Source organism: Elephantulus edwardii, unplaced genomic scaffold (genome assembly GCF_000299155.1).
Source record: "Elephantulus edwardii isolate Elephantulus edwardi_28Jun2011 unplaced genomic scaffold, EleEdw1.0 scaffold00395, whole genome shotgun sequence".
Taxonomy (NCBI): domain Eukaryota; kingdom Metazoa; phylum Chordata; class Mammalia; order Macroscelidea; family Macroscelididae; genus Elephantulus; species Elephantulus edwardii.
Genome location: NW_006400145.1, coordinates 227,954 through 255,448, shown reverse-complemented (window position 1 = coordinate 255,448; position 27,495 = coordinate 227,954). Strand labels below are relative to the sequence as shown.

The 27,495-nt window shown below is 43.4% G+C and overlaps 1 protein-coding gene across 2 annotated transcripts in view; it reads left to right on the top strand.

Moving 5' to 3' along the window:
* The window catches only part of LOC102847994 (excitatory amino acid transporter 1-like), a 165,555-nt gene that overhangs the window by 121,284 nt on the left and 16,776 nt on the right, over positions 1 to 27,495 (top strand). For both annotated transcript variants that reach the window (XM_006902350.1, XM_006902351.1), the window contains exons 3-5: positions 15,933 to 16,137; positions 19,742 to 19,784; positions 25,999 to 26,291. In XM_006902350.1, coding sequence (XP_006902412.1) covers positions 15,933 to 16,137; positions 19,742 to 19,784; positions 25,999 to 26,291 — 541 coding nt within the window. The remainder of the gene's footprint in view (positions 1 to 15,932; positions 16,138 to 19,741; positions 19,785 to 25,998; positions 26,292 to 27,495) is intronic.

Below are 27,495 nucleotides of genomic sequence, written 5' to 3'. Positions count from 1 at the left end.
GGTCCTTGGAGAGGGACATCATGCTTGGTAGGGTGGAGGGACATCCCAGAAGAGGAAGGCCCTCTATGAGGTGGGTTGATTCAGTGACTGGGGTAATTGGGGTTGGGGTGTTGGAGATAGTGAGATTGATACAAGACAGAGCAGGGTTTAGGGCTGTTGTACATAGGGTCGCTATGAGTCGCAGGTGACTCAACGGCACATAACAACAACAACAACTCTTACCTTCTGCACCCGCTGCGCCTCCGGGGATGGCTGGCTGATCTCTTCCCTTGTGGTTCACTGCCTCTGAAAACCCGCTGGAGGCTCAGCAGTAGGTTGGTTCTGGCTCAACAGCACAGAACAACCACAGCCTGGAGTACAGATCCAGGAACCTGTGATGTTAAGGAAGAAGGGGTGAGTTGCATCACCTCTCACAGTTGGGGCTGAGATGTCCATCCCTGAGAATCTCTGCAACTTCCCAACCTCACTGCCAGCTGCCATCTTCCTAGTTCACCTGTTCTTTGGGGGAACAGGGGACAGGTCAAGTTGATTTTCAGTGTCATTTAATGCTTTTACTTCAGTTGCTTTTCTTCTTTGAAAGACTGACCTTCCTTGGAAAGAAATGGCACCCCCTTGAGTCTGACATGTTCAGCAAACAACTTGAGACATCCTCGGATTAACTGTGGACAAATCCGGCCCCGTAGTGGAATTCTGTCTCAGTCAGCACTCGGCCAGCTCTAGGATATGATCATCTCTCTTGATCATCATCTTATTTATGAAAGTCATATGGTGGCCAGAACATAAAGGTCTTTTTCCATGGCGAGAAACACAATTCAAAGTAAAGAGGGTTATTTCAGACAATGCAAATTACTCAGCCAATTGTTGGTTGGTTGTAAGTCATGAGTCTTTTGGGTTAAAAGAGGAAGAGGAGGGAGTTACGGCCCTCAAAGAACTTCCTTCCATTAAACCGAAGCCAGTTGACCTCACAGGAGTCCTAACATTAGTCGTTCAGCCCATCACTGCTGCCCCCACTAACGTTAATATCCCCAGTGGTGCTGTAGAAGGACTCGCCATGTTGGAAACCCTTCACCTCAAAGCAGAGATGTTTCCTTTCAAAGCCAGGCTTCACAGGTAGTTTGAACCAAGTCTTGGTCTCATCAGTCCCTTGCCCACACCACTGCCCAACGCACACATTTTCTTTCCGCAGCTATTTTCTGTGGCCCTGGGCTTCCACAAATTGGCAAGAGGACAGTCATGTCTTTGTGCTCAGCTATTAACAATGCGGTAACCAAAGAAAGGGTCTTGGTCTGAGGCTGTCAGCTGTTCCTAATCACTACTCCCCGGCTCGTCACAGGTCCCGCCAGCCTCTCCCTCTTGCTCTGCTTAGCACACATAAAGAAGATGAATTACTCCCTGGTTCCTCTTCAAAATAGCATATTGTGTGGCACATTCCAATACCGTGAGCAAAGGATGGGCTAATGTGGAGGGTAAATGGGTATCTAAATCACCTCACAGTGCCCCTCACACCAGCAGCTGTGGGCCTCTGAGAAGTGAATTTCAGAGCTGGCCCTTCTGAGTGTTTCCTCTGACCTTGTTGAGCAAGAGAGGAAGTCCCCGCGGTGGGTTCCCCGGCAAATTGCCTTGTGGGAGCAGTTGGAGGGCTCTGTGAGTTTGTAATGAGACTCTATTGAATAGGCTAGACTTCCAGTCACCCAGAAGAGGCAGTCTCCACCCCAAAGGTTAGGGGGGGAAGGACACTAAAAACTCTTTGATATTTGAAGTGTCCATGGTTGAACTAAGGCCTCAGTTCTCTCTCACTGCTTCCTTGTATGACATTTCGTTTTCAAAGAACAACTCTAACTAGGAAAAAAAAGAGAGAGAGCAAGATTGTCTGCTTAGACTGGGGACAAAAGGTGATTTGTTAGACATTCTCTGCCACTAATACTGTCATCTGCACTGCTGATTTTTTCCCCCATTTAACCATCTTTTAAAAGAGATTGTTTCCCTTTGCCTTTCCAAGTTTCATTTTACTGCTGAGTGCTAGAGCTCAGAGAAGACTATTGTTGCTGAGGTTTAAGGGTCAAATGGAAACATCAAGTTGTCTGACAGATTCTCGGCCAACACAAGCTGCGTGTGTGTAAGGTGTTCCACTTGTCATCTTAATGCCAGTTAAACTCCTGAATCTCCTCGCATTGTAGACTAACGAAGGAAGGGGAAGTTTGGCCCAGTGAAGGCCCATGTGAAAATACTTGTGATTTAATTGACTGTAAACTCCACAAGATCCTGCTCAGCTCTCTGTGGACATGGCTTGATTCTCGTCTCTCAGATTCGCAGATTAAATAGTCATTTTTGCTGAAAACTATATGGTGAAACTTTTCTAGAACTTTTTACCTCACCGTAGGATTTCAGTATTCATAAGATTTCACTTAGAATGAATTGATCAGATGCCAGAGATCAACATCAATATTTCTTTGGAGTCTGTTGTTGTTATGTGCCATAGAGTCACCTGCAATTTTGGGACCTTATGTACAGTAGCTCTGAAGCCTATCCTATCCTGAGTCAGACTCACCATCCCCAATATACCTACCCCCATTACATAAGTTACTGTCTCAATCCATCTCATCCAGGGTCTTTCTCTTCTGTGTATCCTTCCAAGCATGATGTCCTTCTCCAAGCATTGGCCCCTGCTGGCCACATGCTCAAAGTACATGAGACTGAACTTCAAAATCCTTGCCTCCAAAGAGCAGCCTGGTTTCATCCTAAGACAGACCTGTTTGTTCTCTTGGTGGTCTGTCATATGTTCAATACTCTTCTCCATCACCACAATTCAAAATTATCAATTCTTCTGTAATCCTTAGTCCCTTTCCAGCTCTCTGATGCATCGCAAGTAATTGTGAAGATCATGGCCTGAATCAGGTGCACCTTAGTCTCCAAGCTGACATCATTGCTCTTTAGCACTTTGGTGTGGTTTCTGACAGCAGACTTCCCAGTGCATTTCATCTTTTGATTTCCTGGCTTCTGTGCCAAAGGTGTTAATTCTGGAGACGATTATCAATATGAAGAAAGTTCATTGTGGAGTCAATTACTAATATGAATAAATTCTTGGTTTAGAGGGGAGAAAGGAGCCCTGATAGCACAGTGGTTGTAAGAGCTTGGCGGCTGGCTAAAAGTTGATGATTTGAACCTGCTCCTCTCTCTGAGGCCAAAAGATGAAGCAGTGTGCTTCTGTAAAAATTTACAACCTTGGAAACCCTTTGGGACCATTTTCCTTTGTCCCCTAGGGTCACTGTGACTTAGAATTGACAATATGGTGTTTATGGTGAGCAGACTAAGGCCATAGGAAGAGAAGATGATAAAAAGGTTGCTTTATAAAGCCTCTGCTTTTATTTAATAAGGAACAATGCAATTAGTTTTGCAAACAATTTTTTACCCACAATAGAAATGTTACACCATGCCCCAAAACACACACACACACACACACACACACACACACACACACACACAGAGAGAGAGACACAGCTGAAAAAAAGATTGCATAAAACAGTAGGTACCTTTATTATATATGATGCATTTTGGTATTTTTTTTGTCTATTCTCTTTTATTTATTGATAAAAATACTAGTCAGAGATTCCTAACTTGATTTCATAACCTGCCTAGTAAGCCCTACTCCTCTCTTCTATCTGCTTTTCTGCCTATATTTTTGCAGTCATTCATTCACTCGTTCTTCTCTTCACATACAGACATGTAGAACTGTACCAATTACTTATATAAGCAAACCCCAGAGTCATGTGGGTTATGTTCCAGATCATCACAATGGAGTGAGTCACCTGAATTTTGTGGTTGTCCAGTACATAGAAAAGTTGCTGTTGCTGTTCTTAGGTGCCATCGAGTCAAGTACAACTCATGGCAACCATATGAACAAAAGATCTGAACCCTGCTCTATCCTGCACCATCCTCACACTTCCTAACACACAGAACCCATTGCGGCAGTCAATGTCCATCTACCCGGTTGAGGGTCTTCCTCTCCTGCATTGACCTTCCATACCTCTCAGCATCATGTCCTTCTCCAAGAAATAGCACCTCCTAGCAACATGCACAAAGTGAAGTGAAGTCTCATCATTCTTGCCTCCAAAGAGCACTCCAACTACACTCTCTCCAAGACATATCTGTTTGCTCTCTTGGCCAGCCATAGGCTGTTCAGTGCTCTTTTCCAACAGCTCAAAGGCATAAAATCATTTTCTGTCATCCTTATTCCTGTCCAGCTCTCAGATGCATAGCAACTGATCAGAAAGACTATGGCTTGAATCAGACACACCTTAATCCTCAAACTGACAGCATTACTCCTAAATACTTAGGAGAGGTCCCTACCTACAAATTTTTCCAGTGTAGTACGTCTCCCTATTTCCTGACTGCTGGTACCAAGGGTGTTAATTATGGATCCAAGCAATATGAAGCTGTTGAGATGCAAGCAAAATACTACTAAAGACCAGAAGTTCGAGCAGGATTTAGAAGAGGCTTTGGCACCAGGGATATATCATTGTTGATGTCAGATGGATCCTGGCTGAAAATAAGGAATATCAGAAAATGCCTATTTGTGCTTTATTGACTATGCAGAGGCATTTAGCTGTGTGGGTCATTACAATGTATGGCTGACATTGAGAAGAATGGGAATCCCAGTGCTCACGTGGAAACTATACCTGGATCAGGAGACTCTTGTGTGAACGGAGCAGGGGAGCGCTGCATGGTTTGGAATTGAGAAGGGAGTGCACCAGGGTTGTATTCTCTCTCCATACCTATTCATTCAATCTGTATGCTGAGCAAGTTATCCAAAAGACTGGACTCTGTGAGGAGGAGTGTGGCATCAGGATTGTAAGGAGACTCATCAATTTATTCAGATGACACAACTTTGCTTGCTGAAAGTGATGTGGGCTTGAAGCATTTAAGCAGAGGATCAAGGAAGGTAGCCTTCAGTAGGGATTGCATCTCAGTGTCAGGAAAACAAAGATTCTTACCATGGACTGATAAGCAGCGTGGTGATGGATATAAAAGTTAGATTGACAATACACTATAGTGTTTTAAGTGTGGACAGAATGGAAAAATTTGAAATATTTCCAGGATTAATGAAATGTAATGTGAAGACATGATGTGAAACCATGCAGACTGAAAAATGGCACTCACAGGCTTTCTTGATGTGGAGTTACCACACACCTTCACTTTGTAAAAAACAAAACTTATATTATCTGTAAAGCACAATAAAGGAGAGTACAATAAAAAGAGTCAGGCGTCTATAAGGTTGGGCTCAACTTGGTCCCATGAGATGAAACCTTCAGTTGGTAAACAGCACAGTATCTGTAAAGCACAATAAAATGAGGTAGGCTTACATAGATGTGTCTCCAAGGCAAAAATATTTAGCAAAGGAGAGAAAATGGTGTAGGAGAGAGCAGAGGAGCCAAGAACAGGGAGAGGCAAGTGCCTGGTGGGGTGAGGGGAGGGATCTAGCCTGCAGGCCTCCTTTGCAGCCTGGGGACATGTCTTTGTAAATGTCTGCAGGGTCCTGGAGAGTTAGCTGCAGGTGATGCTCAGCTTGTGTTTGTCACTGTTCTCCTACAATCTGATTCAAGCAGAGATGAATGAACCTCACCATTTCCTTTTTTTTTTTTAATTTTTGTGTGCATGTACCGTCAAATCAGATCTGACTGGTACAGGAGGAGATTATCCCTCCTTCCCCGGCAGAGCATCTGGTGGATTCGAACCATGCACCTCTGGGATTGTAGTTGCAGCTCCTTGCCACTAGGCCACCAGAGCTCCCCAGCCACCAGAGCTCCCCAACCATTTCCATTTTTAAGAGGCCAGGATGGTGAAACTTTGTCTCGTTTACTTTGGGCATGCTGTTAGGAGGGGCCAGCCCTTGGGAAAAAAATGTGTTTGGAAAGGTGGAGGGTCAGAGAAAGAGAAGACCCTTAACAAGATAGATCCACAGAAGTGGGTTTGGGCATTCAGAGATGGTGAGAATGGTGCAGGATCAGGATAGGACAAGGTTCAGATCCATGGTTCAGAGAGTGACACTGACTTGCAGGGAACTCAGTGGCACCTAACAAACACAATGTCTAGTAAAGGAAAGAGTAAGCAAAACTGGTAAGGCAGAAATTGAGTACTGTATTTAGAAAAGAGTTTTAGTACTTAAAATTGATACAATAACCTGATCAATCAAAGCATTAAAAAAAATAGTGTGGCCTTTACATAGTAGAACAACAGTAATAGTAACAAGAGTAACTATTTAAGACTTGCTGGGACTCTCTCTTGTGTGGGCACTGCTGTAAGGCCTGAGGCTATAACAATAAATAAAACAGACTAGTCTGCTCTCTTGACCCTGAAATGGGGGAGGGGAGGAAGGGGGTGGTTATGTGAAGTTGAGTCAAACCTAACTCAAAGATGACCCTCCAGCAGGATTTCAGAGGCTGTAAATCACACAGGAGGAGAGTGCCCGTTATTCTGCGGAGCAGTTGGTGGATTTAAATCACCTGCCTTTGTGTCAGCAGTACAACTCTTGACCCAGTAGGGCCTCCTGGGCTCCCTGAAAATCTGGCAGAAGGAGACCTATAATAATCTTAACTATCAGTTACCAAGGGCCTATTTTGAGGTAGGTTTTCTCTAATAATCATAGCACCTGTGATGGAAGTACTATTAGCTTCTTTTATAGATGAGAACTAGAAGGATAGAGATGTCAAAGAATAGCTAGTGAATAGCAGTGTGGTCTTTATCTACCAATCTCCTCCAGTGGCATTTACAGCCTCTGAAAATGGCTGCAGGGTTAGCTATGAGTTAGTTCTGACTTAAAGGCAATGAGTTGCCTTCAAAGGGTTGACTTAACATCAATACCAACAGGTAGCCATTTGTTGAACACTTATTATATGCCAAAAATGCCACTAAATGTTGTCTGTGTGGAAGCTGTTTTGAATGCCAAAAGTGAAACCACAAGTGAGCGTTCCATGTTCCTATTCTAGGGATGAGGAAACTGAGGCCTAGAGAGATTACAAAGCACAGAAATCATGAGTGATAGCTAAGTAGTCTAATCTTGGTGTCTGAATTCTTAATCCCTCTGCCATGACCTTTTAGAAAGAATGTGCCTTTAAAAATGCCTGCAGTTCGTCTTATGTGTTTTGCATGTTGTCTTTTAGATTCAATTCTGACATGCATGTAACGTATTTCACAATTGTCCTTCAAAATTATGTAACAATTAGTTTTGCTGATTATTTCTGACTTATTTTCCCAAGGATGGGAAACATCATCTCACAGACTGTGGGCATGTTGTCAGGAGGGACCAGTTCTTAGAAAAAGATATCATGCTGGGAAACGGTGAGTGTCAGAGAAAGAGAGGAAGACCTGGATGAGACAGACCAGACTGATTTAGAGACTGTAAGGGTGGGTTTGAGCAGCCCAGGGGTTGGGAGGATGGTGCAGGATAGGGCAAGCCCAGATCTGTTGTTCCTTGAGTCCCTATGAATCAACTAGATGACACCTAACGGTAACAATTTGTAAAACTTAACCTTCAGCTCTGGATCCCATAGAATTAGAAGACTTTTCCTGGTCTATGAAGAGACTAGAAGTAGCAATTTTAGTGCAGGAGATCTTAATAGGGTGTTAAGGAGCCCTGGTGATACAGTAGTAGCTAAGTACTTGACTACTAAATGAGACAGGTTAGCAGTTTGAACCCACCAAGCACTCCACAGGAGCTAGAAGGGACAAGCTGGTTCCATGAAGAATTTTAGCAATTTGTTTCCACCTCTCTCCCCAGTCTTCACTGTCAATGGTCTATGAGCTCCTAGGTCGCTGACTCGCTCAGTCTCACGCTCTTTTTCTTTCGCCCTCTTTTCTCAGGATCAGATTGTGACTTGCTCCAGCCACAGGCAGCTCTTTGGCTCCCAAATTCCCTGCTCAATCTGTAAATATGTAGCAGATTTTTAAGAGCTTAATTTTATAACAAAAAAACAACACACCTGATATTCAAATGAATATGGTACATATTAGAACTCCCCCTTGATTTCCTTGTTGGAAGGCTGAGCATCTTGAACATCTAAGAAGGGAATTGTGGGGAAGGAGAGCATCTGAAATAAAGTCAAACAGAGCAATAGTTCTCGGTCAGCAATTGCCCTTTCTCCTTTCCCATCTTTCTGGGCCTGCTCTAGTGGCCCTGGAAGAACAATGACATTAAGGCCGAGAGGTAAAGACAATTCCTCACAGAAGCTTTGTTCTTTTGATTTCATGATAGCAACTGCCGTATGTGGAGTGCACAGAGACACCCTCGTGTTTCACACGTATCTTCTTAAATGTTCAGCAGATGGCAAAATAAAATCCATGCAAATGATAGAACCTTGGGAACTCAACGTTATATATTATCCTGTGATACTTAAACGACACCTACATATTTCATCTATCCACGAAGAAGTCAGACCAAATATTATACCAAAAGAAATCTAATTTAACACACACTTTTAGAGTCCTACATAAATATTTATAAAACACTCCCCTACCAAACAAAACAATCATGCATATTTATTGTGCTATACTGATTACCAGAAGTCTGTATAAGTAAAGAGGTAATTACCCATTTGCTTCAAGAAAGAGTCTTCCTTTTCTCTCTTCAAAGTATTGCCAAAACAACACAAGTATTTAAAGCAGAGTTTTAATCTTTCCCTTTCCAGAAAACATCTCGTTTTTTCTCCTTCTGTTGTGTGATTCATTGATGAGTGTGTCGTAGGTTTGTGCAAACAACTGTCACAGTGCTGGTTGATGATCAGTGTGGACTCGTTGACTATTAGAAAAGAAAGAAGGATTCGAGTGCTCACAGCCAATATCCAATGAGCATCCCCTGATGGCAGGCTTTCTCCTTAATGTTGTTGTTGTTAAATGCCATCAAGTCTAAATTGTAAGGATCTCATGTACAATAGAACTGAGCTCTGTCCTATTCTGTGCCATAGTCATCATCTCTGACATCTTTGAGCCCATTGCTGCAGCCACTGTGTCGTTCCACCTCACTGAAGGTCTTCTCATCGTTCACTGACCTTTCCAACCACGAGGTCTCTTTCCAAGGAATGACCCTTCATAACAACATGCTCAAAGTATGAGAGATGAAGTTTCCCCATCCTTGCCTCTCAGGAGCCCCCTGGCTGCACTTTTTCCAAGGTGTATTTGTTTCTTTTTGACAGTCCATAGGTTATTCAGTGCTCTTCTCTTAACACTACAACTCAAAGGCATCAAGTCTTCTTCTGTCATCCTTATTTATTGTCCAGTTCTCAAATGCATAGCAAGTGACTGAAAAGGCCATGGCTTGAAGTAGGTTCATCTTGGTCTTTAAACAGACATCATTGCTCTTCAGTACCTTGGAGAGGTCCCTAGCAGTAGACTTTCCCATTGAAACATCTTTTGATTTTCTGACTGCTGATCCCAAGGGAGATGATTGTGGATCCAAGATGAACTCATTAGCAGTTTCAGTCTTTCCTCTATTTATCTTGATGTTGCCTCTCAGCCCAGTGGTGAGGACTTCTGTATTGAAGGCTGCAGTGTTTGCTCTTCTGTAGAAGACATTTCAAGTCTTCTTTCCTTTCAGCAGGCAAAATTGTGTCATCTGCATAATGCAAATTGTTGATGAGTCTTTTTCCAATCCTGATGCCACATCCTTCTTCATAAAGTCCAGCTTCTCAAATGGTTTACTAAGCATACAGACTGAATAGGTATGAAGAAAGGATAAAGCCCTCATGTATACTTTTTTTTTAATTTTAAAAGCTTTTTGATCTCCAAAATAGAAACCAGAATGTCTTCAGTGGGTCTGGCTTAGTTAACCCCATATCAAATTAACAAAAATGAATTATGGTGATTACTTTGATGTGTCCTGTCTCCATACTATATTCAGAACAGATTATCCTGGAGGCTGGGCTCTATGAAGAGAAATGTGGCATCAGGATTAGAGGTAAACTCTTCAACAATCTGCGTTATGCAGATGACACAACCCTGCTTGCTGAAACTGAGAAGAACTTGAAGCGCTTGCTGCAGAAGGTCAAGAACTCTGCCTTCACCACGGATTGAAGTTCAACATCAAGAAAACAAAGATTCTCCCCACTAGGTCCATTGGCAGCATCATGATGAATGGTGAAGAGATTGACATTGTCAACAGCTTTCGTTTGGTTGGCCCACAATCAACACTCTTGGTTCCAGCAGCCAGAAAATAAAAAGACAAATTATATTGGGAAAGTCTGATGTCAGAGACCTCTCCAAAGTACTGAAGAGCAACAGTGTTAGTCTGGAGACCAAGGTGTGCCTGATCCAGGCCATGGTCTTTGCAACTATGCTGTGCGTCAGAAAGCTGGACAATGACTAGGGATGATAGAAGGAGAATTGATGCCTTTGAGCTGGAGAAGAGTTATTGAATATACCATGGACTGCTAGGAGAACAAACAGGTTGGCACTGGAGAGGGTGAGACCAGGTTGCTCCTTGGAGGCAAGGATTCTGAAGCTTCATCTGACAAACTTTAGACATGTTGCAAGAAGGGACCAGTCCTTGGAGACAGATGTCTTGCTTGGGAGAGTGGAGGGACAGAACAAATGAGGAATACCCTTGATGAGATGGATTCATTTAGTGACTGGGGTCATGGGGGAGGGGGTGACCATGAGTCTCAGGTGACTCGAGGGCATATAACAACAGTAACAACAACCTTTACTTCTTACCCTAGTATGTGGCTCTCAAATAATTATCTAGATGAATGCATTGTTGTTCTAACACATTCACACAATTACTTACACACCAGAGTGACCTCTTGTCTCCCCATTGCCCGGTGCCCTTTGCTCTCACAAATGTTTTAAGTGACAAAGCTCATTTCAAACTTCCCCCTTCCCACACATGCACACACTGCAGCTCCTGCCAAAGCTCTCTTTTCAACAAGGTGATTTAGTACCTCGCCCTGGCGTCAGGCGCTGTGACGTTTGTGTTTAGTCTCCGATGTAAAGCATATGCTCTCGTATTTCATGAGGTTGGGAAAAGAAAATCTTGGAGTGTGGGGAAGGGAGACGAATGAAATCCTGCTCATTTGGATTGCGCCTTCTTGAGTTGTTCCCACATTACCCTCCCCACCCCACCCCCACTCCCTGAATCAAAGCCATTCTCTTTCCGGCCCCTGGTGGAACAGATTGCCCACATCTGACCTACCACTGCCCCGTCCATAGCAGGTGGCCTTGTGACTAGTGGTTCCTTCTGTTTTGTAGACATGTCTCAGAGGCAATGATTGGTGTTGGATGGAGGCAGACTGAGAATGTTAGAATGCCAGGGGCTGACGTGAGCAAGGAGCCTCACGGAGGACTATGAGATCCTTTTGTTGTTGTTATGTTCTGTCAAGTCGCTTGTGACTCATAGTGACCCTATGTACAATAGCCCTAAACCCTGCCCTATCCTGTGACAACCTCACTGTCTCGGACTCACCTACATCCATTACCCTAATCACAGAATCAATCCGTCTCATTGAGGATCTTCCTCTCCTGCGCCATCCCTCTACCCTCCTAATCATAATGAGCCTCTCCAAAGACTGGTCCCTCCTTGCAACATGCCCAAAGTATGTCAGATGAAGCTTCAGAATCCTTGCCTCTCAGGAGCAGGCTGGTTTCACCTCTCCAGGATGAAACTGTTTGTTCTCCTAGCATTCGGTGCTCTTCTCCAGCACCACAGCTCAAAGGCATCAATTCTTTTTCTATCATCCCTAGTCACTGTCCACCTCTCTGAAACATAGGATGCAATTACAAAGACTATGGCCTGGATCAGGCACACTTTAGTCTCCAGCCTGATATCATGCTTCTCAGTACTCCAGAGATGTCCCTGACAGCTGACTTTCCCAATGTGATTCGTCTCTTAATTTCCTGACTGCTAGTACCAAGACTGTTGTGGAGCCAAGTAAACAAAAACTGTGAAGGCACAGTTCAATCTCTTCACTATCCATCCTGATGCCGCCAATCAGCCCAGTGGTGAGAATCTTTGTTTTCTTGATGTTGAGCTTCAATCCATACTGAAGACTGCAGACCTTGACCTTCCTGCAGCAAGTGCTTCAGGTCTTCCTCAGTCCAGCAATCAGATTTGTGTCATCTGCATAACACAGGTAGTTGATGATTCTTCCACCAATCCTGATGCCACATTCTTCCTCATACAGACCAGTGTCCTAGATGATCTATTCTGCATACAGATTGAAAACGTATGGAGACAGAATACATCCCTGGCGGACCCCCTTCCCGATTTTGAACCATGCAGTGTCTCCTTGCTCTGTTCTGACATCCTTTTAGGTCGAGGAGTAACATGGAGAATTGGTTAATAAAGACCCTCCCAGCCCTGTTCCTTGTCTGTAACAGTGGTGGCTATTGCTTTATTCTGTTTTTGAAGGAATTTGGTAGGCAGACATTGGTGAGACCCGAGTAAATGCTCCTTCCCTGCTCTTGTTAATTTTTTTCGTTTTATTAATTTTAATGAATGTTTACAGATATTTTGGATTTCCATTCATTAATTGTTGCATTTTTCTCCCTGCCCACCTTTCTCCCCAAGGTTCACTCTTCTCTTTGAAAAGTAAAAGAAAAATTATTTCATTGGTATACAATCCCCTCCCGCATACACTCCACTATGCAACCTTCATGCTGGACTCTTGTCATAACTATAATACCTAATCATATACCACTTTTAAACAGTTCTCTCTTTTATTTTTATATCCCCCCTCATGCATTATGGAGTTTCCCACACTTTTTTTATTATTATTATTAATTTTAGTGAAAATTTATAGAGACTTTGGGTTCCATTCACTCATTGTTGCACTTTTCTCCCTGCCCACCCCTCTTCCCCAGTACACTTTCCTCTTTGAAAAGTAAAAGAAAAAGCCTTTCATTGTTAGACAATCCCTTCCTCCCCCAGTCCAGTCCACTATGCAGCCTTTGTTCTGGACTCCTGTCATGACAATAATACCTAACCACATATCCCTTTTAAACAGCTCTCTCCCTCATCTGTTTCAATGCAGTGTACATTATTTATCCCATCTTTCTCAGTCTCCCCCCCAACCCCAATGTCAGTCCTGTTTTTCAATAGTGGCACTATGCAGTATTTGTCCTTTTGTGACTGAGATATTTCACTCAGCATAATGTCCCCCAGGGTCACCCATTTTAAATAATATTTCATTAGTTCCTTGTTTTTCAATGCAGTATAGTGTTCCATTGTGTGAATATACCACAGCTTCTCTATTCATTTGTTTGTTGATGAGCACTTAGTTTGTTTCCAACTCCTTGCTATTGTTCACAAAGCCGTGATAAACATGGGTGTGCAGTTAAAAATTCTTTGATTGTCTTCTTTAGCTATTTCAAAATTACAAAGTATTGATAAAATTCTTCCGTACTGATTTAAATGTTATCACTACAACTACCAACAACCAGCACTAGAACTTTTCTTTCCAAGGGTTGATACACTTGTTGAGCGGGTACTGGGACAACTCCCTCCTCCTTTCTCTCCCTGTGGGAACAGGGGGGAGATGAAATGCCTCACCCTTTGTTTGCCACTTGGTTTCTAGAGCTGTGCCTGGACTGCTTAGCATCCTCTCTGAGTAGCCGTTAGGTCGAGAATAGGTGCGTCAGACGAGAGCTGGCGTGAGAACAAAATAGAACTACAGAATGCAGAGGTGGAAAGAAAGCATCTTGGAGGAAGATCCCCCTGCCACCTGGTCCCCCTCGCAGTGATGTCCTGCAGCAGAAGAATTGTGGGCTTCCCTGGTGATGAGCTCAGGCAATGATGGGAAAGAGACTGCACCCCTTCGGAGAGAACCCATTCCAGAACGGGAAAGCTAAGATAGCAAGAGATGGACATTATATATATAAGAACAGTTTCAAACAAGGGGCACATTATGAGGGGGGCAGGGAAGAGGGTAGAAAGGAGGAATGTGTAATAATAAATACATTTTAAAAAATAATAAAAGCTACTGTTGTGCAAAACGAGAAGATAGGCATGGGTGATGCTCAGTCCTGATGATGATGAGGGAGGGATGGATGACTCTGGTTGAGAACAGATTAGCCTGTTTCTAGTGCAGGTGAACTGTTAGTGTAATGTCACTCCAATAAATGGACACTTGAGACACAGGAATAGCATTTAATACGGAGTTTCAAGAAAATAGGTAGGTTGTTGTTTGTTGGTTTTTTGTAGATGTTGTTGTTGTTATGTGCCATCGAGTTGCCTACGACTCATAGCGACCCTAAGTACAACAACCCTAAACCCTGCTCTATCCTGTGCCAATTGCACTGTCTCTTACACTCCCACCCCAATTACCACAGTGACGGAATCAATCCACCTCATAGAGGGTCTTCCTCTCCTACACTGTCCCTTCACCCTCTCAAGCATGATGTCCCTCTTTAAAAGGCTTAGTTCATGCACTAAAGCTAAAGTTGGCCCTCTTGTCTGTGGAAACTGTCTTTGCTTCTCTCAATGGCAGAAACCAAGCCAGCTTTAGACGTAGGGGCTGGGTTCTGGTTCCCACTTTATCCCACTCTTTGTTAGCCAAGGTGCTTGTTTCATTTTCTGAACTGTTTTTGAGGTTGTTAAAGATGGAACACCTCAAATATACAGTAGATGTTTACTATAAAAACTATGAATGCCGAGATGCAAATACAAGTGAAATGGTAAATTGGCAGTCATGGTATGTAAGCTTGATTTGTGGGCAAACTATCTGGTAATCATGAGCATTACTTTTTCCCAATGCTGTGCTTTCTGTGAACAGGGTTCTTATCTCAATATTAAATCATCATTAGAATCTGATGTAAGTCATGGAATTAGTCTAACATTTAATATACTTATAGAAATGCAATTTAAATAAAAATTTTTAAAAGCTAATCCAATGGCTTATGGTTGGATTACATGCATAATTGGATTTTGTCTTTTAGTGGAATTGGGGAGTGGGAAGGGAGAAAGAAGGAAGAAAAAGTGAGGTCAAGACTAGGGTAACCTAAGAGCCTGTGCTATTAGGGAGAATCCTGTCTTGTGGGAGTTTTACATCAAATCCACTTGTCTTTCAACCCAGAAAGCATTAGGATGTGTGCCATTTGCTAGAGTAGTGAGAAAAAGAATAAAATCTGTGTCTGCATCCTCACCTTCTTTACTCGAGGTGAGCTTTGAGAATTCCCGGGAAATGTGCAGAAGAGAGATTTACGTGGAATGGTGTCTCCCGAGCCTGGGGCTCCGTGGAGAAGGCGGACCATGATAGTGAGAAGAATTCCATCAAAGTTATTTTTCCCACTTTCTTTCCAGAGTTATTTTTTTAAATATCTGATGAGATGAAATAAAGAAGAGAAGCTACTTGAGCTTGTTGACTTTATAACCCAGGGTCTGCTTGCAATGCAAATTGAAAATGCATTAGAAGGTGATTAAGATAAAAAAGTCTTAAAATGCACAAAAATATCAACAAAGGGCGTAGACATACATATTACATATGTGTTAAGAATCTAATGGCAATTAACCGTGTGGATCATCTCAGTACTTGAATTTGACATAAGCTTAGTTTATTTTGCCAGACTTTTAAAGGTGTACCTTTACACACATACACATACACTTGCACGCATTTGCCCAACTACTAGTAGCCCAGGAAAAGAATCAGATTGCACTTTCCAACCTCTGTCAAGCACATCTTATTTGGTCATGTGAAATTCTTTCTGTGAGTACAACAGAGGTGATCATGTTTGCTGACACAGTTGGTGCTAAGCCATTCTCTGGCTCCCTCCCTCCACTCTGTTCAATGCCCTCATTGAACCTGGGGCCAACTTCTCAGTAGGTGGACAAATCCCATGGCTGGGTGGATGAGGGTAGGGAGGTGTGGAAGGAAACGAGGTTCCCATGGCCTTCTGCTGGACCTTCCCCTGGACTGACCTTCTGAAAATCTCCTTCTGTTTGCCTTCACCAGGGATGGCGGCCCTAGATAGTAAGGCTTCAGGGAAGATGGGAATGCGAGCAGTGGTCTATTACATGACGACCACCATCCTTGCCGTGGTGATTGGCATAATCATTGTCATCATCATCCATCCTGGGAAGGGCACCAAGGAGAACATGCACAGAGAAGGCAAAATTGTACAAGTGACTGCGGCGGATGCCTTCCTGGACCTGATCAGGTACGTCCTTACAAGCCGGACCCTTTGGCTATGTTTTTATCACTGAACCACTTCTCTGGGGGAGCTCATTAAACCCTAGAGAATGTGTCTGAGTCAACCGGCCTTACCAGGCTTGAAATGACAGCCACTTCTTCACTTCTTTCGAACAGACACAGAATCGGTTTTCTGAGCACATGTGAATGAGACCAGGGTAGCCAGGAGAAGAAGAGTTTGAGATCCCTGCTTCTAAGAGTCGGCATTCCTAAGGCACCTTTTTTTAAGCCAAATTTTCACTCAGATAAAGCCTGTTCTTGGGATTCTTCCAGTTTCTCACTTTGATCTCTGTCATTGTACATCACACACAGCAGCTTAGATCTGGATGAAAACTGTCCAAAGGTTCTGTTCTGGTGCCTTTGTAAAGAAAGCATTAGGCAAATCAGTAACAAAAGATTATTGTTGTTAATTGTATACCATAGAGGTGGAACCAACCCAGAGTTGACCCTCCAGCAGGTTTTCAAAGGCATTTCATCTCACCGGAGGAGATTGCCCATCCTTCTTCAACAGACCAGCTGGTGGATTTGAACCGAGTGCCTTCAGAATTTCAGCACAGCTTCTTGCTACTAAAAAGATTAAGGATAACTTATTTGCATACGTTCCATCCTTTGATTTCAAATGAGTAGAATATTTGAAATAGCCTTGTCTGTAGGGTGGTCTTGTACAGAACTGTGCAGTAAGTCAACGTTTGATCCTGGCGCCTTCCCACTCATACTCGCTCTATACTTGTATCAGACAGGATCTGGGGAAGGGAGAAGCAGGTTGCTTTTCCTTTATCAAAAGGATAAAGGATAAGTATTTGCAGAGATGGAGCTGAATAAAGGGCGCCTATAGGGCCTGGTAAGGCATCAGAGGACCAACAGTAGTAGCAAGTATTTTGTTACCAGCCTTAGTTGTGTTTTTATTGTTAAGTGCTAATGAGCTGACTAAAACTCAGAGAGACCCTTTGCACAACAGATGTGAACCTTGCCTATCTTGTGCCATTATCACCATCTCTGATACGCTCGAATCTATTGTTGCAGTCACGGTGCCAATCCTTCTTGTTAAAGGTCTTCTCCTTCTCTGACACTCTCCCTTCCCCAGTGTGATGTCCTTTTCCAAGGACTGGCCCCTCCTGACGATATGCCCAGAGTAGATGAGAAATGAAGTTTCACCACCCTTTCCTCCAAGGAGCTTCCTGGTTGTGCCTTCTCCTAGAGATATTCTGTCTCTTGGACCATGAATAAAGATGACAGAAGAAGAACTTATGTCTTTGAATTGCAGGGTCAAAGAAGTATACCAAATATCCCATGGACTTCCATCCTTAATTCTGATGAGCAAAGGAAGGAAGCTGTTAGAGCCTAGAAAGAGCCAGAAGCCTCTGTGTGGGGACTGAAGGTCTAATTTGGAGGAAATGAGCTGCTTCCAGTTCCAGCCTCTCAGGGAGAAAGCTGGGAAGAATATGCATCACCTCCTCTCTTCTGTTACCTCCTATTACCAACCCTTCAAGGAGCATGAAAATGAGAGAATCTTCATGCTCCTGGTCCTAGAGGCCAGTGTCCCAGGGTGCAGTGCAGGGTGGGAACAGGTCTAGGGGGCAGACTGAAGCTAAACCAACATGAACCTCTGAATGCCCACCTGCCCAGGGTTCCCGCACCATGCAGCCCCACCAAGCTGCACTTCCCTTTCCTCCTTTCCTTGCAAAGCAACTGGCAATCTTAGATACTCTAACCTACTCTATTGACTTCCACATTGATCACCGGGGAAGCCCACGCTGGGGACTTGATTTCCCAAGATGACTCCAGGCACAGATGTGAGACAGGAAGAGTCAAGGGAGAACTGAGAACCATGCGGACTTAGAGCAGAGCAGCTCTCAGTGTCCACTACAAGACTCCACAGCCTCTGTGTAAGCACACTTCAGCCCCCCATGGCTTCCACGTGGAAGCCCTTCTTAGAGAGTTAGTCACCAGAATTTGAAAGTCACAAGCCATATTACAACATTATCTCATACAAGACCATCACCCAATAACTACATTTTTATTTTGTTCATACAGTTAACTGATGCATTATAGTCTTTTTTGTTGGGCTGGCCCATCAGAGCATGTATGTTTCTGCACTTCTTTCCCTAAGGAGCAAATTTATTTACCACAAAGCCATTTGGGTCCCCTGAACTAATATGTCCATCAAAAGTTACCAAAACAAGCCCACAGATGGGAAGGAAGAGGCAACGAGCTAGCCTGGATGGTAGGAAGGAAATGATAGGCATTTTGGTAGGCATTTAATATAACCTTCAAATATGACTTTCCTAGGGCACAACTTCTCCAATCTTGAGTTCTCCAGTTGCCCTGAATTACCTTTCATCCTCTTGCAATCTTCAATCCTGGTACTTTAATGGACATGTCATGCAGTCCCTTCATCAACAGATGAGCCAACTGAGACTAAAGGGTTCCCAGGACATGGCCAAGTTCACACAACTGGTTGGAGACTCATCAACCAGCAGGTGCCCCTACCCCTGTCCCCTCAATGAGCTAGAACACTGCTCTGATGTAGTCTCTGGGGAAGCAGAAACTGTGCCACAGGGGTCTCAAATTAAAAAGCTGCACGCATTTGCCTCATTGGTCACCAAAGAACCTCAAGTGTTCCCTAAGTTAGCACCAACATCCCATCTCCTAGAGGGCCTAAGTGCTCAGAAGAGAAGAGAATTTCACAGCTTAATCCTGACTTTGATTCAGAATATTTGATCCCTACTAAATAGAAGAGTTTTTAATATACTGCTAAGAAAATGAACATGTTTGACCTAGAGAGTGTTAAACCAGGCTGTTCCTTGGAGGCAAGGATTCTGAAGCTTCGTCTGACATAATTTGGACATGTTACAAGGAGCAACTGGTCCTTGGAGATGAACGTCATGCTTGGGAGGGTGGAGGGACAGCGCAGGAGAGGAAGAGCCTCAATGAGATGGATTGATTCAGTGACTGGGGTAATGGGGGTCGGTGTATCAGAGACAGTGAGATTGGCAAGGGATAGAGCAGGGTTTAGGACTGTTGTACGTAGGGTCTCTATGAGTCACAGGTGACTCAACGGCACATAACAACAACAACTAGAAAAGGTAAGAGGTTAAAATTCACCAGCTGGTCCTAGGGAGAAGGAAGGGCAGTCTCCTCTCATTTGATTTAGATTTACTGCCTTTGAAAACCCAGTAGAGGATCAGATATGGGTCCGTTTCAGCCTGCTGCTACACAGCAACAAAATGGCAAATGAAACACTAAAACTGCTGCTTTTAAATTATGTCTGGTCAACCAAGATGCTTCTGACTAAAGGTATCTCCATTCTCACTGTGGTACTCATGGGAACAGTGGCTTGAGATCTTATATCTAATCAAAGTGTACATGATCTGAGAATGAGCTGAGCTTGGGACTTCTCGGGAAAATATGGGCCACATTTGTCCCAGTTCGAGACACGAAGCCTACAGAAACCTTTCATTCTCTCCCATAGGCTTAATACAGTCTTTACCTTAGATATATTGAGATGGCATTTAAGGGGCAAACTTATAACTTGGGAAGTTTTTCAAGTGACTGTTTGCTTTCTCTTGCAGGAACATGTTCCCGCCAAATCTGGTGGAAGCCTGCTTTAAACAGGTAAATGAGTGCTCTGCAGCCACGAACTCACCTTTGAAATTCTTTGGCATCTTCAGCACACCAAGCAGAATGACATTCTCTCTTTCTCCCAGCCCTCTCCTCACTGTTACTCCTTGACTGTGACTCACTGGCACTCCTTGATGACAAGATAGGAAGCACTAGGGTTGCCTGGGTGATCTGGTGAGAAGAGAGTGGCTCCTACCTTATCACAAACCAAAGCCCCAAACTTAAGGCCAACAAATCAAAATTGTACCCCACAGCAATCCTGGGAGTGGAACAGCCCCACAGCGTTTTCTCAGTTCTTTGGAAGTAAAGTGTATAAAGTTGTGTCTTCCTTCCACAGAGTGACTGGTGGATTCAAACTGTCCATCTGTGGTTAGCAAATGCATACTTTACCACTCCACCACCACAAACTCCCCCTTGCCTGTCTCTCTCTCGCTCTCTGCTTTCACGTCAGAACCCATCTTTCCCCCTCGTAGCCACTGGTGTATGTGAACCTCTAGCTTCACGACTCTCTGCATACTGTGTCTCTACCTGGTACTGAGGGCTTTTTAGCTGTGAGATGTTATGTGTCCTGCATACATAGAGGTCTTTGAGTCCTGGTTAATCAGAAGACCCCTTCCTTCCTCTCTGGCTTTGTTGCCTCCACCATGATGACCACCACTTGTTACCATGGAGCTCAGGTTTTGCTGCCTCCTGTTGTTGTTATTGTTGTTGTGAGGTGTCATTGAGTCGAGTACAACTCACAGTGACCCTAGGAGTAACAGACATGAACTCTGTCCTATCCTGTGCCATCCTCACATCCTCATCATCTCTGACACTTTCAAGCCCATTGCTGCAGTAATTGTGTCAGTCCATCTCTTTGAGGCTCTTCCTCTCCTTTACTGACCTTCCCAAGCATGTCTTTCTCCAAGGAACAGCCTTCCCTAGCAACATGTCCAAAGTATGTGAGATGAAGCTTCACCATTCTTGCCTCCAAGGAGCACTCTGGCTGCAGTTTCTCCTAGACGTACCTGTTTGGATTTTTGGCTACTGAACACTCAGTGCTTTTCCCAACAATACAACTCAAAGGCATAAATCCTTCTGTCATCTATAGAAAGACTTCACCTTGGGGACAGTTTTGGAACAGAAAAAAACAGCTACATACTGGTATATAGGAGACAGGGAATATGAGCTTCCCAAATCTGCTGCATTATCTTGGATCTTTATTTAGGAAAGGGACAGAACAGTGAAGTGTGAGAAGTTTTTTACAATATCTTCTCTTTTCAGGTGTTCTGATTAGTGACCGTTTCCCACACCAGTTTGTCTGGTCTTATCAATACTTGAGAGACAGGTGGTGCTATTCACATGTTCTGATGTAGAAGGAGTAAATCCTAGCAAAGATTATAGGATCCCATGGGAAAGGGCAGCAGAAGGGCTTTAGTTTCATAAAATCTGTTGCACTAAGAGATAGTCTTTTTCCTTTATGATGTTAAAAAATGTTAGTCTTACATCAATCCTTCCAGAACTATTACTGTTTCCATTAGAGTCCTTTTGCCTGAGGTCTTATAATGTATTAGTTTTCTGTAACTTTATTTTTTGGAGTTCTGATGGCCTAGTGGATAGGGAGTTCCATTGCCAAGTTAAAGGTGAGTGATTCAAATCCACCAGTTGCTTGGAAGGAGAAAGATAGTCAGTTTCCTCTTGAGTGATTGACAGCTCTGAAAGACCACTAGAGAGTCAGCATTGAGTTGGTTCCAACTCCATGGCAATGTGTTGTTTTTTATTGCACTGAGCATGGAAACTGCAAAGTAAGATACACTTACAACTGACTTTAATTGGAAAGCATCTTCAGGTTTCTGGATTTGATTGAAAAACCAGCAGGCAGTTTCTTGAAGTCATTAAGAAAGACTTAAGTATTAAAAAAATGCATAAGTCAGTTGCTGTGGAGTCTGTTCACGTGGTGAGTTGATGCAGAACTGTCCACCGTAGAGTTTTCAGTGGCTGGCTTTTTCCAAAGAAAATTACCAGGCCTTTCTTCCATGGCACCTGTAGACTGACTCAAGCCTCCCACTTTCCGGTTAGCAGCCAAGCATGTGAACCTGTTTTGCCACTCAAGGACATTTGTGTGTTCTCAAAGGGGGGGGGCTCTGTCAGAAGTTAATGACATCATGATTTTTTAAATGATTAATGGCACTATCATTTATTGACCGATAAATGGCACCATCATTCACTGAAGGTTGTATGTCCAGCACTAATATCACATGACTGATGTGATAAATATGGTGAGGGGAGAAAATAGATATGGTGAGTACAACTGTCATCATCGTATTGGTGAGAAAATGTATCTGAAAGCTCAGGTGGACTATGTACCAGGCCCAGAGTCTTACAGGTGCTTGGAAGACCCTGAATTCAAAACCATACGATGACTCCAGAGTCTGCCCCTTTTTGGCTCCTCTGTTACGAGTCCTAAGGACTTTTGCTAGCAACACAAAGGTACCTGGATCTAATTCACCAGCTGCTCTGAGAGAGAAACATAGTCTCCTCCTGTGCAATTTTCTGCCTCTGAAAACCCACTGGATGGTCAGTTAATGGTACTCAATAACTCCAGATCCTAGAAGGGTTTCCTCAGGACAGTGAGATACCTGGAGACAGGAGCGAGATCTCCACTTAGCCCCATACCAAGGGAACTCTTGGGTATCTGCTCTATGGATGTTGATTGCCTTCGAGTCAAACACGACTCATAGCAATGCTATGAACAAAAGGCCTGAAGCCCCTCTACAACTATTCACATTTATCAAAGTTCATAGAGTTTCCAGTGGCAAGTTGTTTAGGAAGTGGATGCCACTCATAAGTTTTATTTTAGGGGATAACATTTAGTAAAGTTTTCGCATCACCAGATTAATAAAGAATGCTTTCCTCCTTCCCCCTAAAGAAGAACAGGGAGAATTGGACATCTGGGCTAATTAGTAGTTCTCAAACCTTATTCCAAATGAATAAATAAAATAAATTACTGTCAAGTCAATTCTGACTCATGACAGTCCTGTGAGGCTGAGTAGAAATGTACCCCATGGGGTTTTCAAGGCTCTGACATTTTGGAAGTAGATTTGCCAGGCCTTTCTTCCCAGGGGCCTAGAGGAAGGTTCAAACTTCCAACTTTCTGATAAATGGTTGAGTGCGTAATCATTTGTGCTACATTCAGTGCTCCTACACTTCCCTAGATGGTGTCAGTTCACAGCACTGTAACTGCCAGCCCTCTGCTTGGGATTTGTGCAAAGCAAGCAAAATCCTGACCTTGTGGAGGATGAGGTTTACGACTAAGTCTCCCTTTGTTTCCCACTCTTAGTTTAAAAATTCTTGTTAAGGCTTTTTCTGCTAGGTACTACATGCAAAAACTACAAATTGAGTTGGTATCTTTTGGCTGTTTTGTTTTTGTGGTTTTGGGGGGTCTTGGGGTTGGGTTTTGTTGGTGTTTTTTTTTTTGTGGTGGTTTGTGTTTTGTTTTTGTTTTTTAAATTAATGGTGGGGGGAGGTCAGGAAGCCAAAATCTGATTTTTTACAAAATTCAAAACAGTGACCATAAATAATAAGTCCCTTTCAATCCCACCAGCATTCCCAGCCCCAGGGGACTGACTCTTCAGCCAGATTGGGGGGGGGGGGACACTGGATAATAACAAATATGCTGATTTCCAGATCTTTTGGATGGGAAGAGTGCTGACTCGTGCAGATTTATTGTATTTATCTTTGGATTTTGAAAGGGAAACAAATACGTCCTCCCAGATCTCTCTGGCTTAGAGTAGAAAACAAACAAGGTTGTGATGTCCCTGTAGGTGGCTGTATTTGCTTGCTAGAGCTACCTAACAAAATACCACAAACTGGTGGTTTAAAACACAGAAATCTCTGCACTCTGAGAGTTCCGGATGCTCCGAGTGTAGGTGGTACTAACTCCCTTTTAAGAAGCGTTTAGAGAAGAACCCTTGCTTATATCTTCCCATTTATGGGTGCACCTAGCAGTCCTTGTCAGTGGCTGAACCGCACTCATTTCTGCCACTGTCTCACTTGCCCATCTTTCTCCCTCTCTCTCTGTCTCTCTGTCTCTCTGTGTGTGTGTGTGTGTGTGTGTGTGTGTGTGTGTGTGTGTCAGTATTCATAACAGTTCTTGGTAGAGAAGTGTCTCACTGCTTAACTACTCACCAAAAATGTCAGGGTTTGAACCCAAAGAAACAGAAGACTTCCCATTCTGCTTCTATAAAGAATTACGGCCTTGGAAACCTTATGGGACAGTTCTACGCCATTGTTTAGGGTCCTTATGAGTTGAAATTGGCTGGTAATACACAACAACAACATAAACACAATAATGACTAGATTTAGTGTCTACCCTGTCTAGTGTAGGGAGCTCTGGTGCCCTCCTTGGGAAAGGAATTGGCTGCCAACCCAGAGGCAAGTGGTTCAAATCCACCAACCACTCCATGAGAGAAAGATGGGAAATCTCCTATGCAATTTACAGCCTCTGAAAACCTGAAAGGTCAGCTATGAGTCAGTCCTGACTCCATAGCAATGAGTTTGAGTTTTTTAAATGTATCCTGTGGTCTCAGCTTGATCACGTCCACAAATCCTGTTTCCAAATAGCATATTCAGAGTACTAAACAGAAGCATAGCGTGCAGGGAGCTGTGCTGCTAAAGCCGTAGACTATACTTCTCTGGCAGTTTGAGTCCAAAAGCTGCTCCACAGGAGAATTTCCTCTCATGTGTTTTACAGCCTCTGAAGTCACGCTTGGGAGGGTGGAAGGACAACATAGGAGAGGAAGACCCTCGATGAGATGAATTGACTCAGTGACCAGGATAATGGGAGTGGGTATGTCAGAGACAATAAGATTGGCAAGGGTTAGAGCAGGGTTTAGAGCTGTTGTACACAGAGTCACTATGAGTCGCACGCAACTCAATGGCACATAACAGCAACAACAACTAAGTCCTCTAGGGGTAGCTCTGATGGTCTAGTGGTAAGAAGTTGCACTACAATCCCAAAGGCACGTGGTTCGAGGCCACCAGCTGCTCTGTGGGAGAAGGATGGGCAATCTCCTCCCGTGCAATTAACTGCCTCTGAAACCTCACCAGAGGGTCAGTTATGGGTGGGTTCCCACTAGAGAGTCCACCACAACAAAGTCCTCTAGAGGGTCAGGTAGGAGTCAGTTCTGACATGATGTCAATAAGAAGTGTTAAGATTTAACTGATACATAGATTAGGTAAATGCACAGAAACCAAGTTTATTAGTGGTTATCAAGGGCCGGGGAGAGAAGGTGGAAGTCATCTGGGCTACCGAGTTTCTGTTTGGGATGACGAAAAACATGGACAACCCATGGCAACACTCATTCATGTCACTGAAAAGTATACATTTGAAAATTGTGACAATTGCAAACTTTTCTACATTTTTTACCACAATAACATTAAAATATAATATCAAGAATGCCTTCAAAACTGAAGCTTTCAATCTTCTTGGAAACCTCCAACCAGCATAGTTCCTGAAGAATGTTGTCAGTATCACCAGCCCACATTTGTGTAGCAATGCTTTGTTGTTGTCGTGTACCGTCTAGTCAGAAACAACCCATAGCTGACCCACTAGCAGGTTTTCAGAGGCAGTGTATGACAGGGGAGTTGATTGCCCAACTTTCTTCGTGGGAACCAGTTGGAGGATTTGAACCACATACCTTCAGGTTGGCAGCGCAGCTCCTTAAACACTAGGCCACCAGAGCCCCCATTAATGAGTATTTTAATTTATGGTTGGTTGTTTTTAAATCACACTGTAATCATTCTTACCACAATTTCAGAAGAAAGCAAAAACATTTGTGAATATGTAGTCCAACATCTATGCTCAGCTCTCTGTTTCCTGTCCTGTGATTTTGTGTCTATGATGAGTTGGCAGTAGAGTTTTCTAGCAAAATAGGCAGGTGAGCAGCTGGTCCTTGCGAGAAGGCTGGGCAGGCAGTCTCTTCCCATTGTGATTCCCAGCCTCAGAAACCCAATGTCAGATGGCTATGTGTTGGAATCCATCTATTGACAGTGAGTTTCTTAGGAACATGATGAATAGTGGACAGGTAGACAGTTTTGATACTTTCTGTAACACTATTCTCTGAACAAGATAATATATTGTATTCTAGAAAACATTGACAACAGGAAAGTACAGAGAAAGTGAAAATCACCTTTGTTTCCTGTCGTGGTCTTTTTTTTCCTCTCTAAGTTTAAAACCAACTATGAGAAGAGAAGCTTTAAGGTGCCGGTGGAGTCCAACGAGACGCTTGTGAGCGCCGTGATAAACAACGTGTCAGAGGCCATGGAGACACTCACTCGCATCAAAGAGGAGCTGGTCCCGGTCCCGGGTTCTGTGAACGGCGTCAACGCCCTGGGTCTGGTCGTCTTCTCCATGTGCTTTGGCTTTGTGATTGGAAACATGAAGGAGCAAGGACAAGCCCTGAAGGATTTCTTCGATTCTCTTAACGAGGCCATCATGAGGCTGGTAGCAGTGATAATGTGGTACGTATCTCCATGTGTCCTAGTTGCTCCATGTGGTGATGGAGAAGAGTATTCAATATCCCATGGACTGTTCAAAGAACAAGTAAATATGTCTTGGAGAAAGTGTATCCAGAGTGGTCCTTGGAGGCAAGGATGATGAAACAGCATCTCACATACTTCAGGCATGTTGTCAGGAGGGTCCAGTCTTTGGTAAAAGACAGCATACTGGGAAAGGTAGAGGGTTACAGAAGGAGAGGAAGACCCTAAACAAGACAGATTGGTATGGGAACTGTAAGAAAGAGCTTGAGTGTATCAGAGGTCAGGAGGATGGCACAGGACCAGGTAAGGTTCAGATCTGGTATTCACAGGGTCGCTATGAGAAGTCAACAGCAACAACTCTGTGCTCTATAAACCAGTCCCCAGCTTCAAACAAGCTGCTTTCAACTCATGTCAACTTCACGAGTGTTAGAATAAAACTACAGCCCACAGGGTTTTCCATGGCCCTTTTTTTAGAAGTAGGGATGATCAGACCTATCTTTCAAGCTGCCTCTGGCCAAATTGAATCTTGGTCAGTAGTTGACCACCACCCATCCTTGTCTCTAGGGAGCACTCTGCTTATAATTCCTGACTTATTGATTTGGTTTTTGCCAGTTCAAGGGATTTTCAATACTCTTCTCTGACACGATAGTTCAGAAGCATTGATTCTTCTTCAGTCTTTCTTATTCATTGTCCAAATTTCAGATCCATAGAAAGCAATTGGAAATACTATGGCTTGAATTGGTTGCACCTTAGTCTTTAAACTGATATCCTTGCTCTTCAGAATTTTGGAGATGTCTTTGAGAACATCTGGCCAACTTCTGGAAGAGATCCACATTTTTGTCCATTAAAGAAAAGGGAAAAAAAAGATGCAGCAGATCATGGAAATTATCAAACATTATCATTAATATCATATACATATAAACTCCTGCTGAGATTATCAAAAAACAACTGAAACAGTACATTGACAGGGAACTGCCAGAAATTCAAGGTGTGTTTAGGAGAAGCGATGACATAATGAATTTCATTACTGATGTCAGATGGGTCTTGGCTCAAAGCAGTGAGTACCAGGTTGACTCTCTGTGTTTAACTGACCATGCAAAGGCAGTTGACAAATTATAGCTAACACTGAGAAGAATGAGAATCCCAAAACTCTTTTTTTTTTCTTTCTATAATTATATTTTATTAA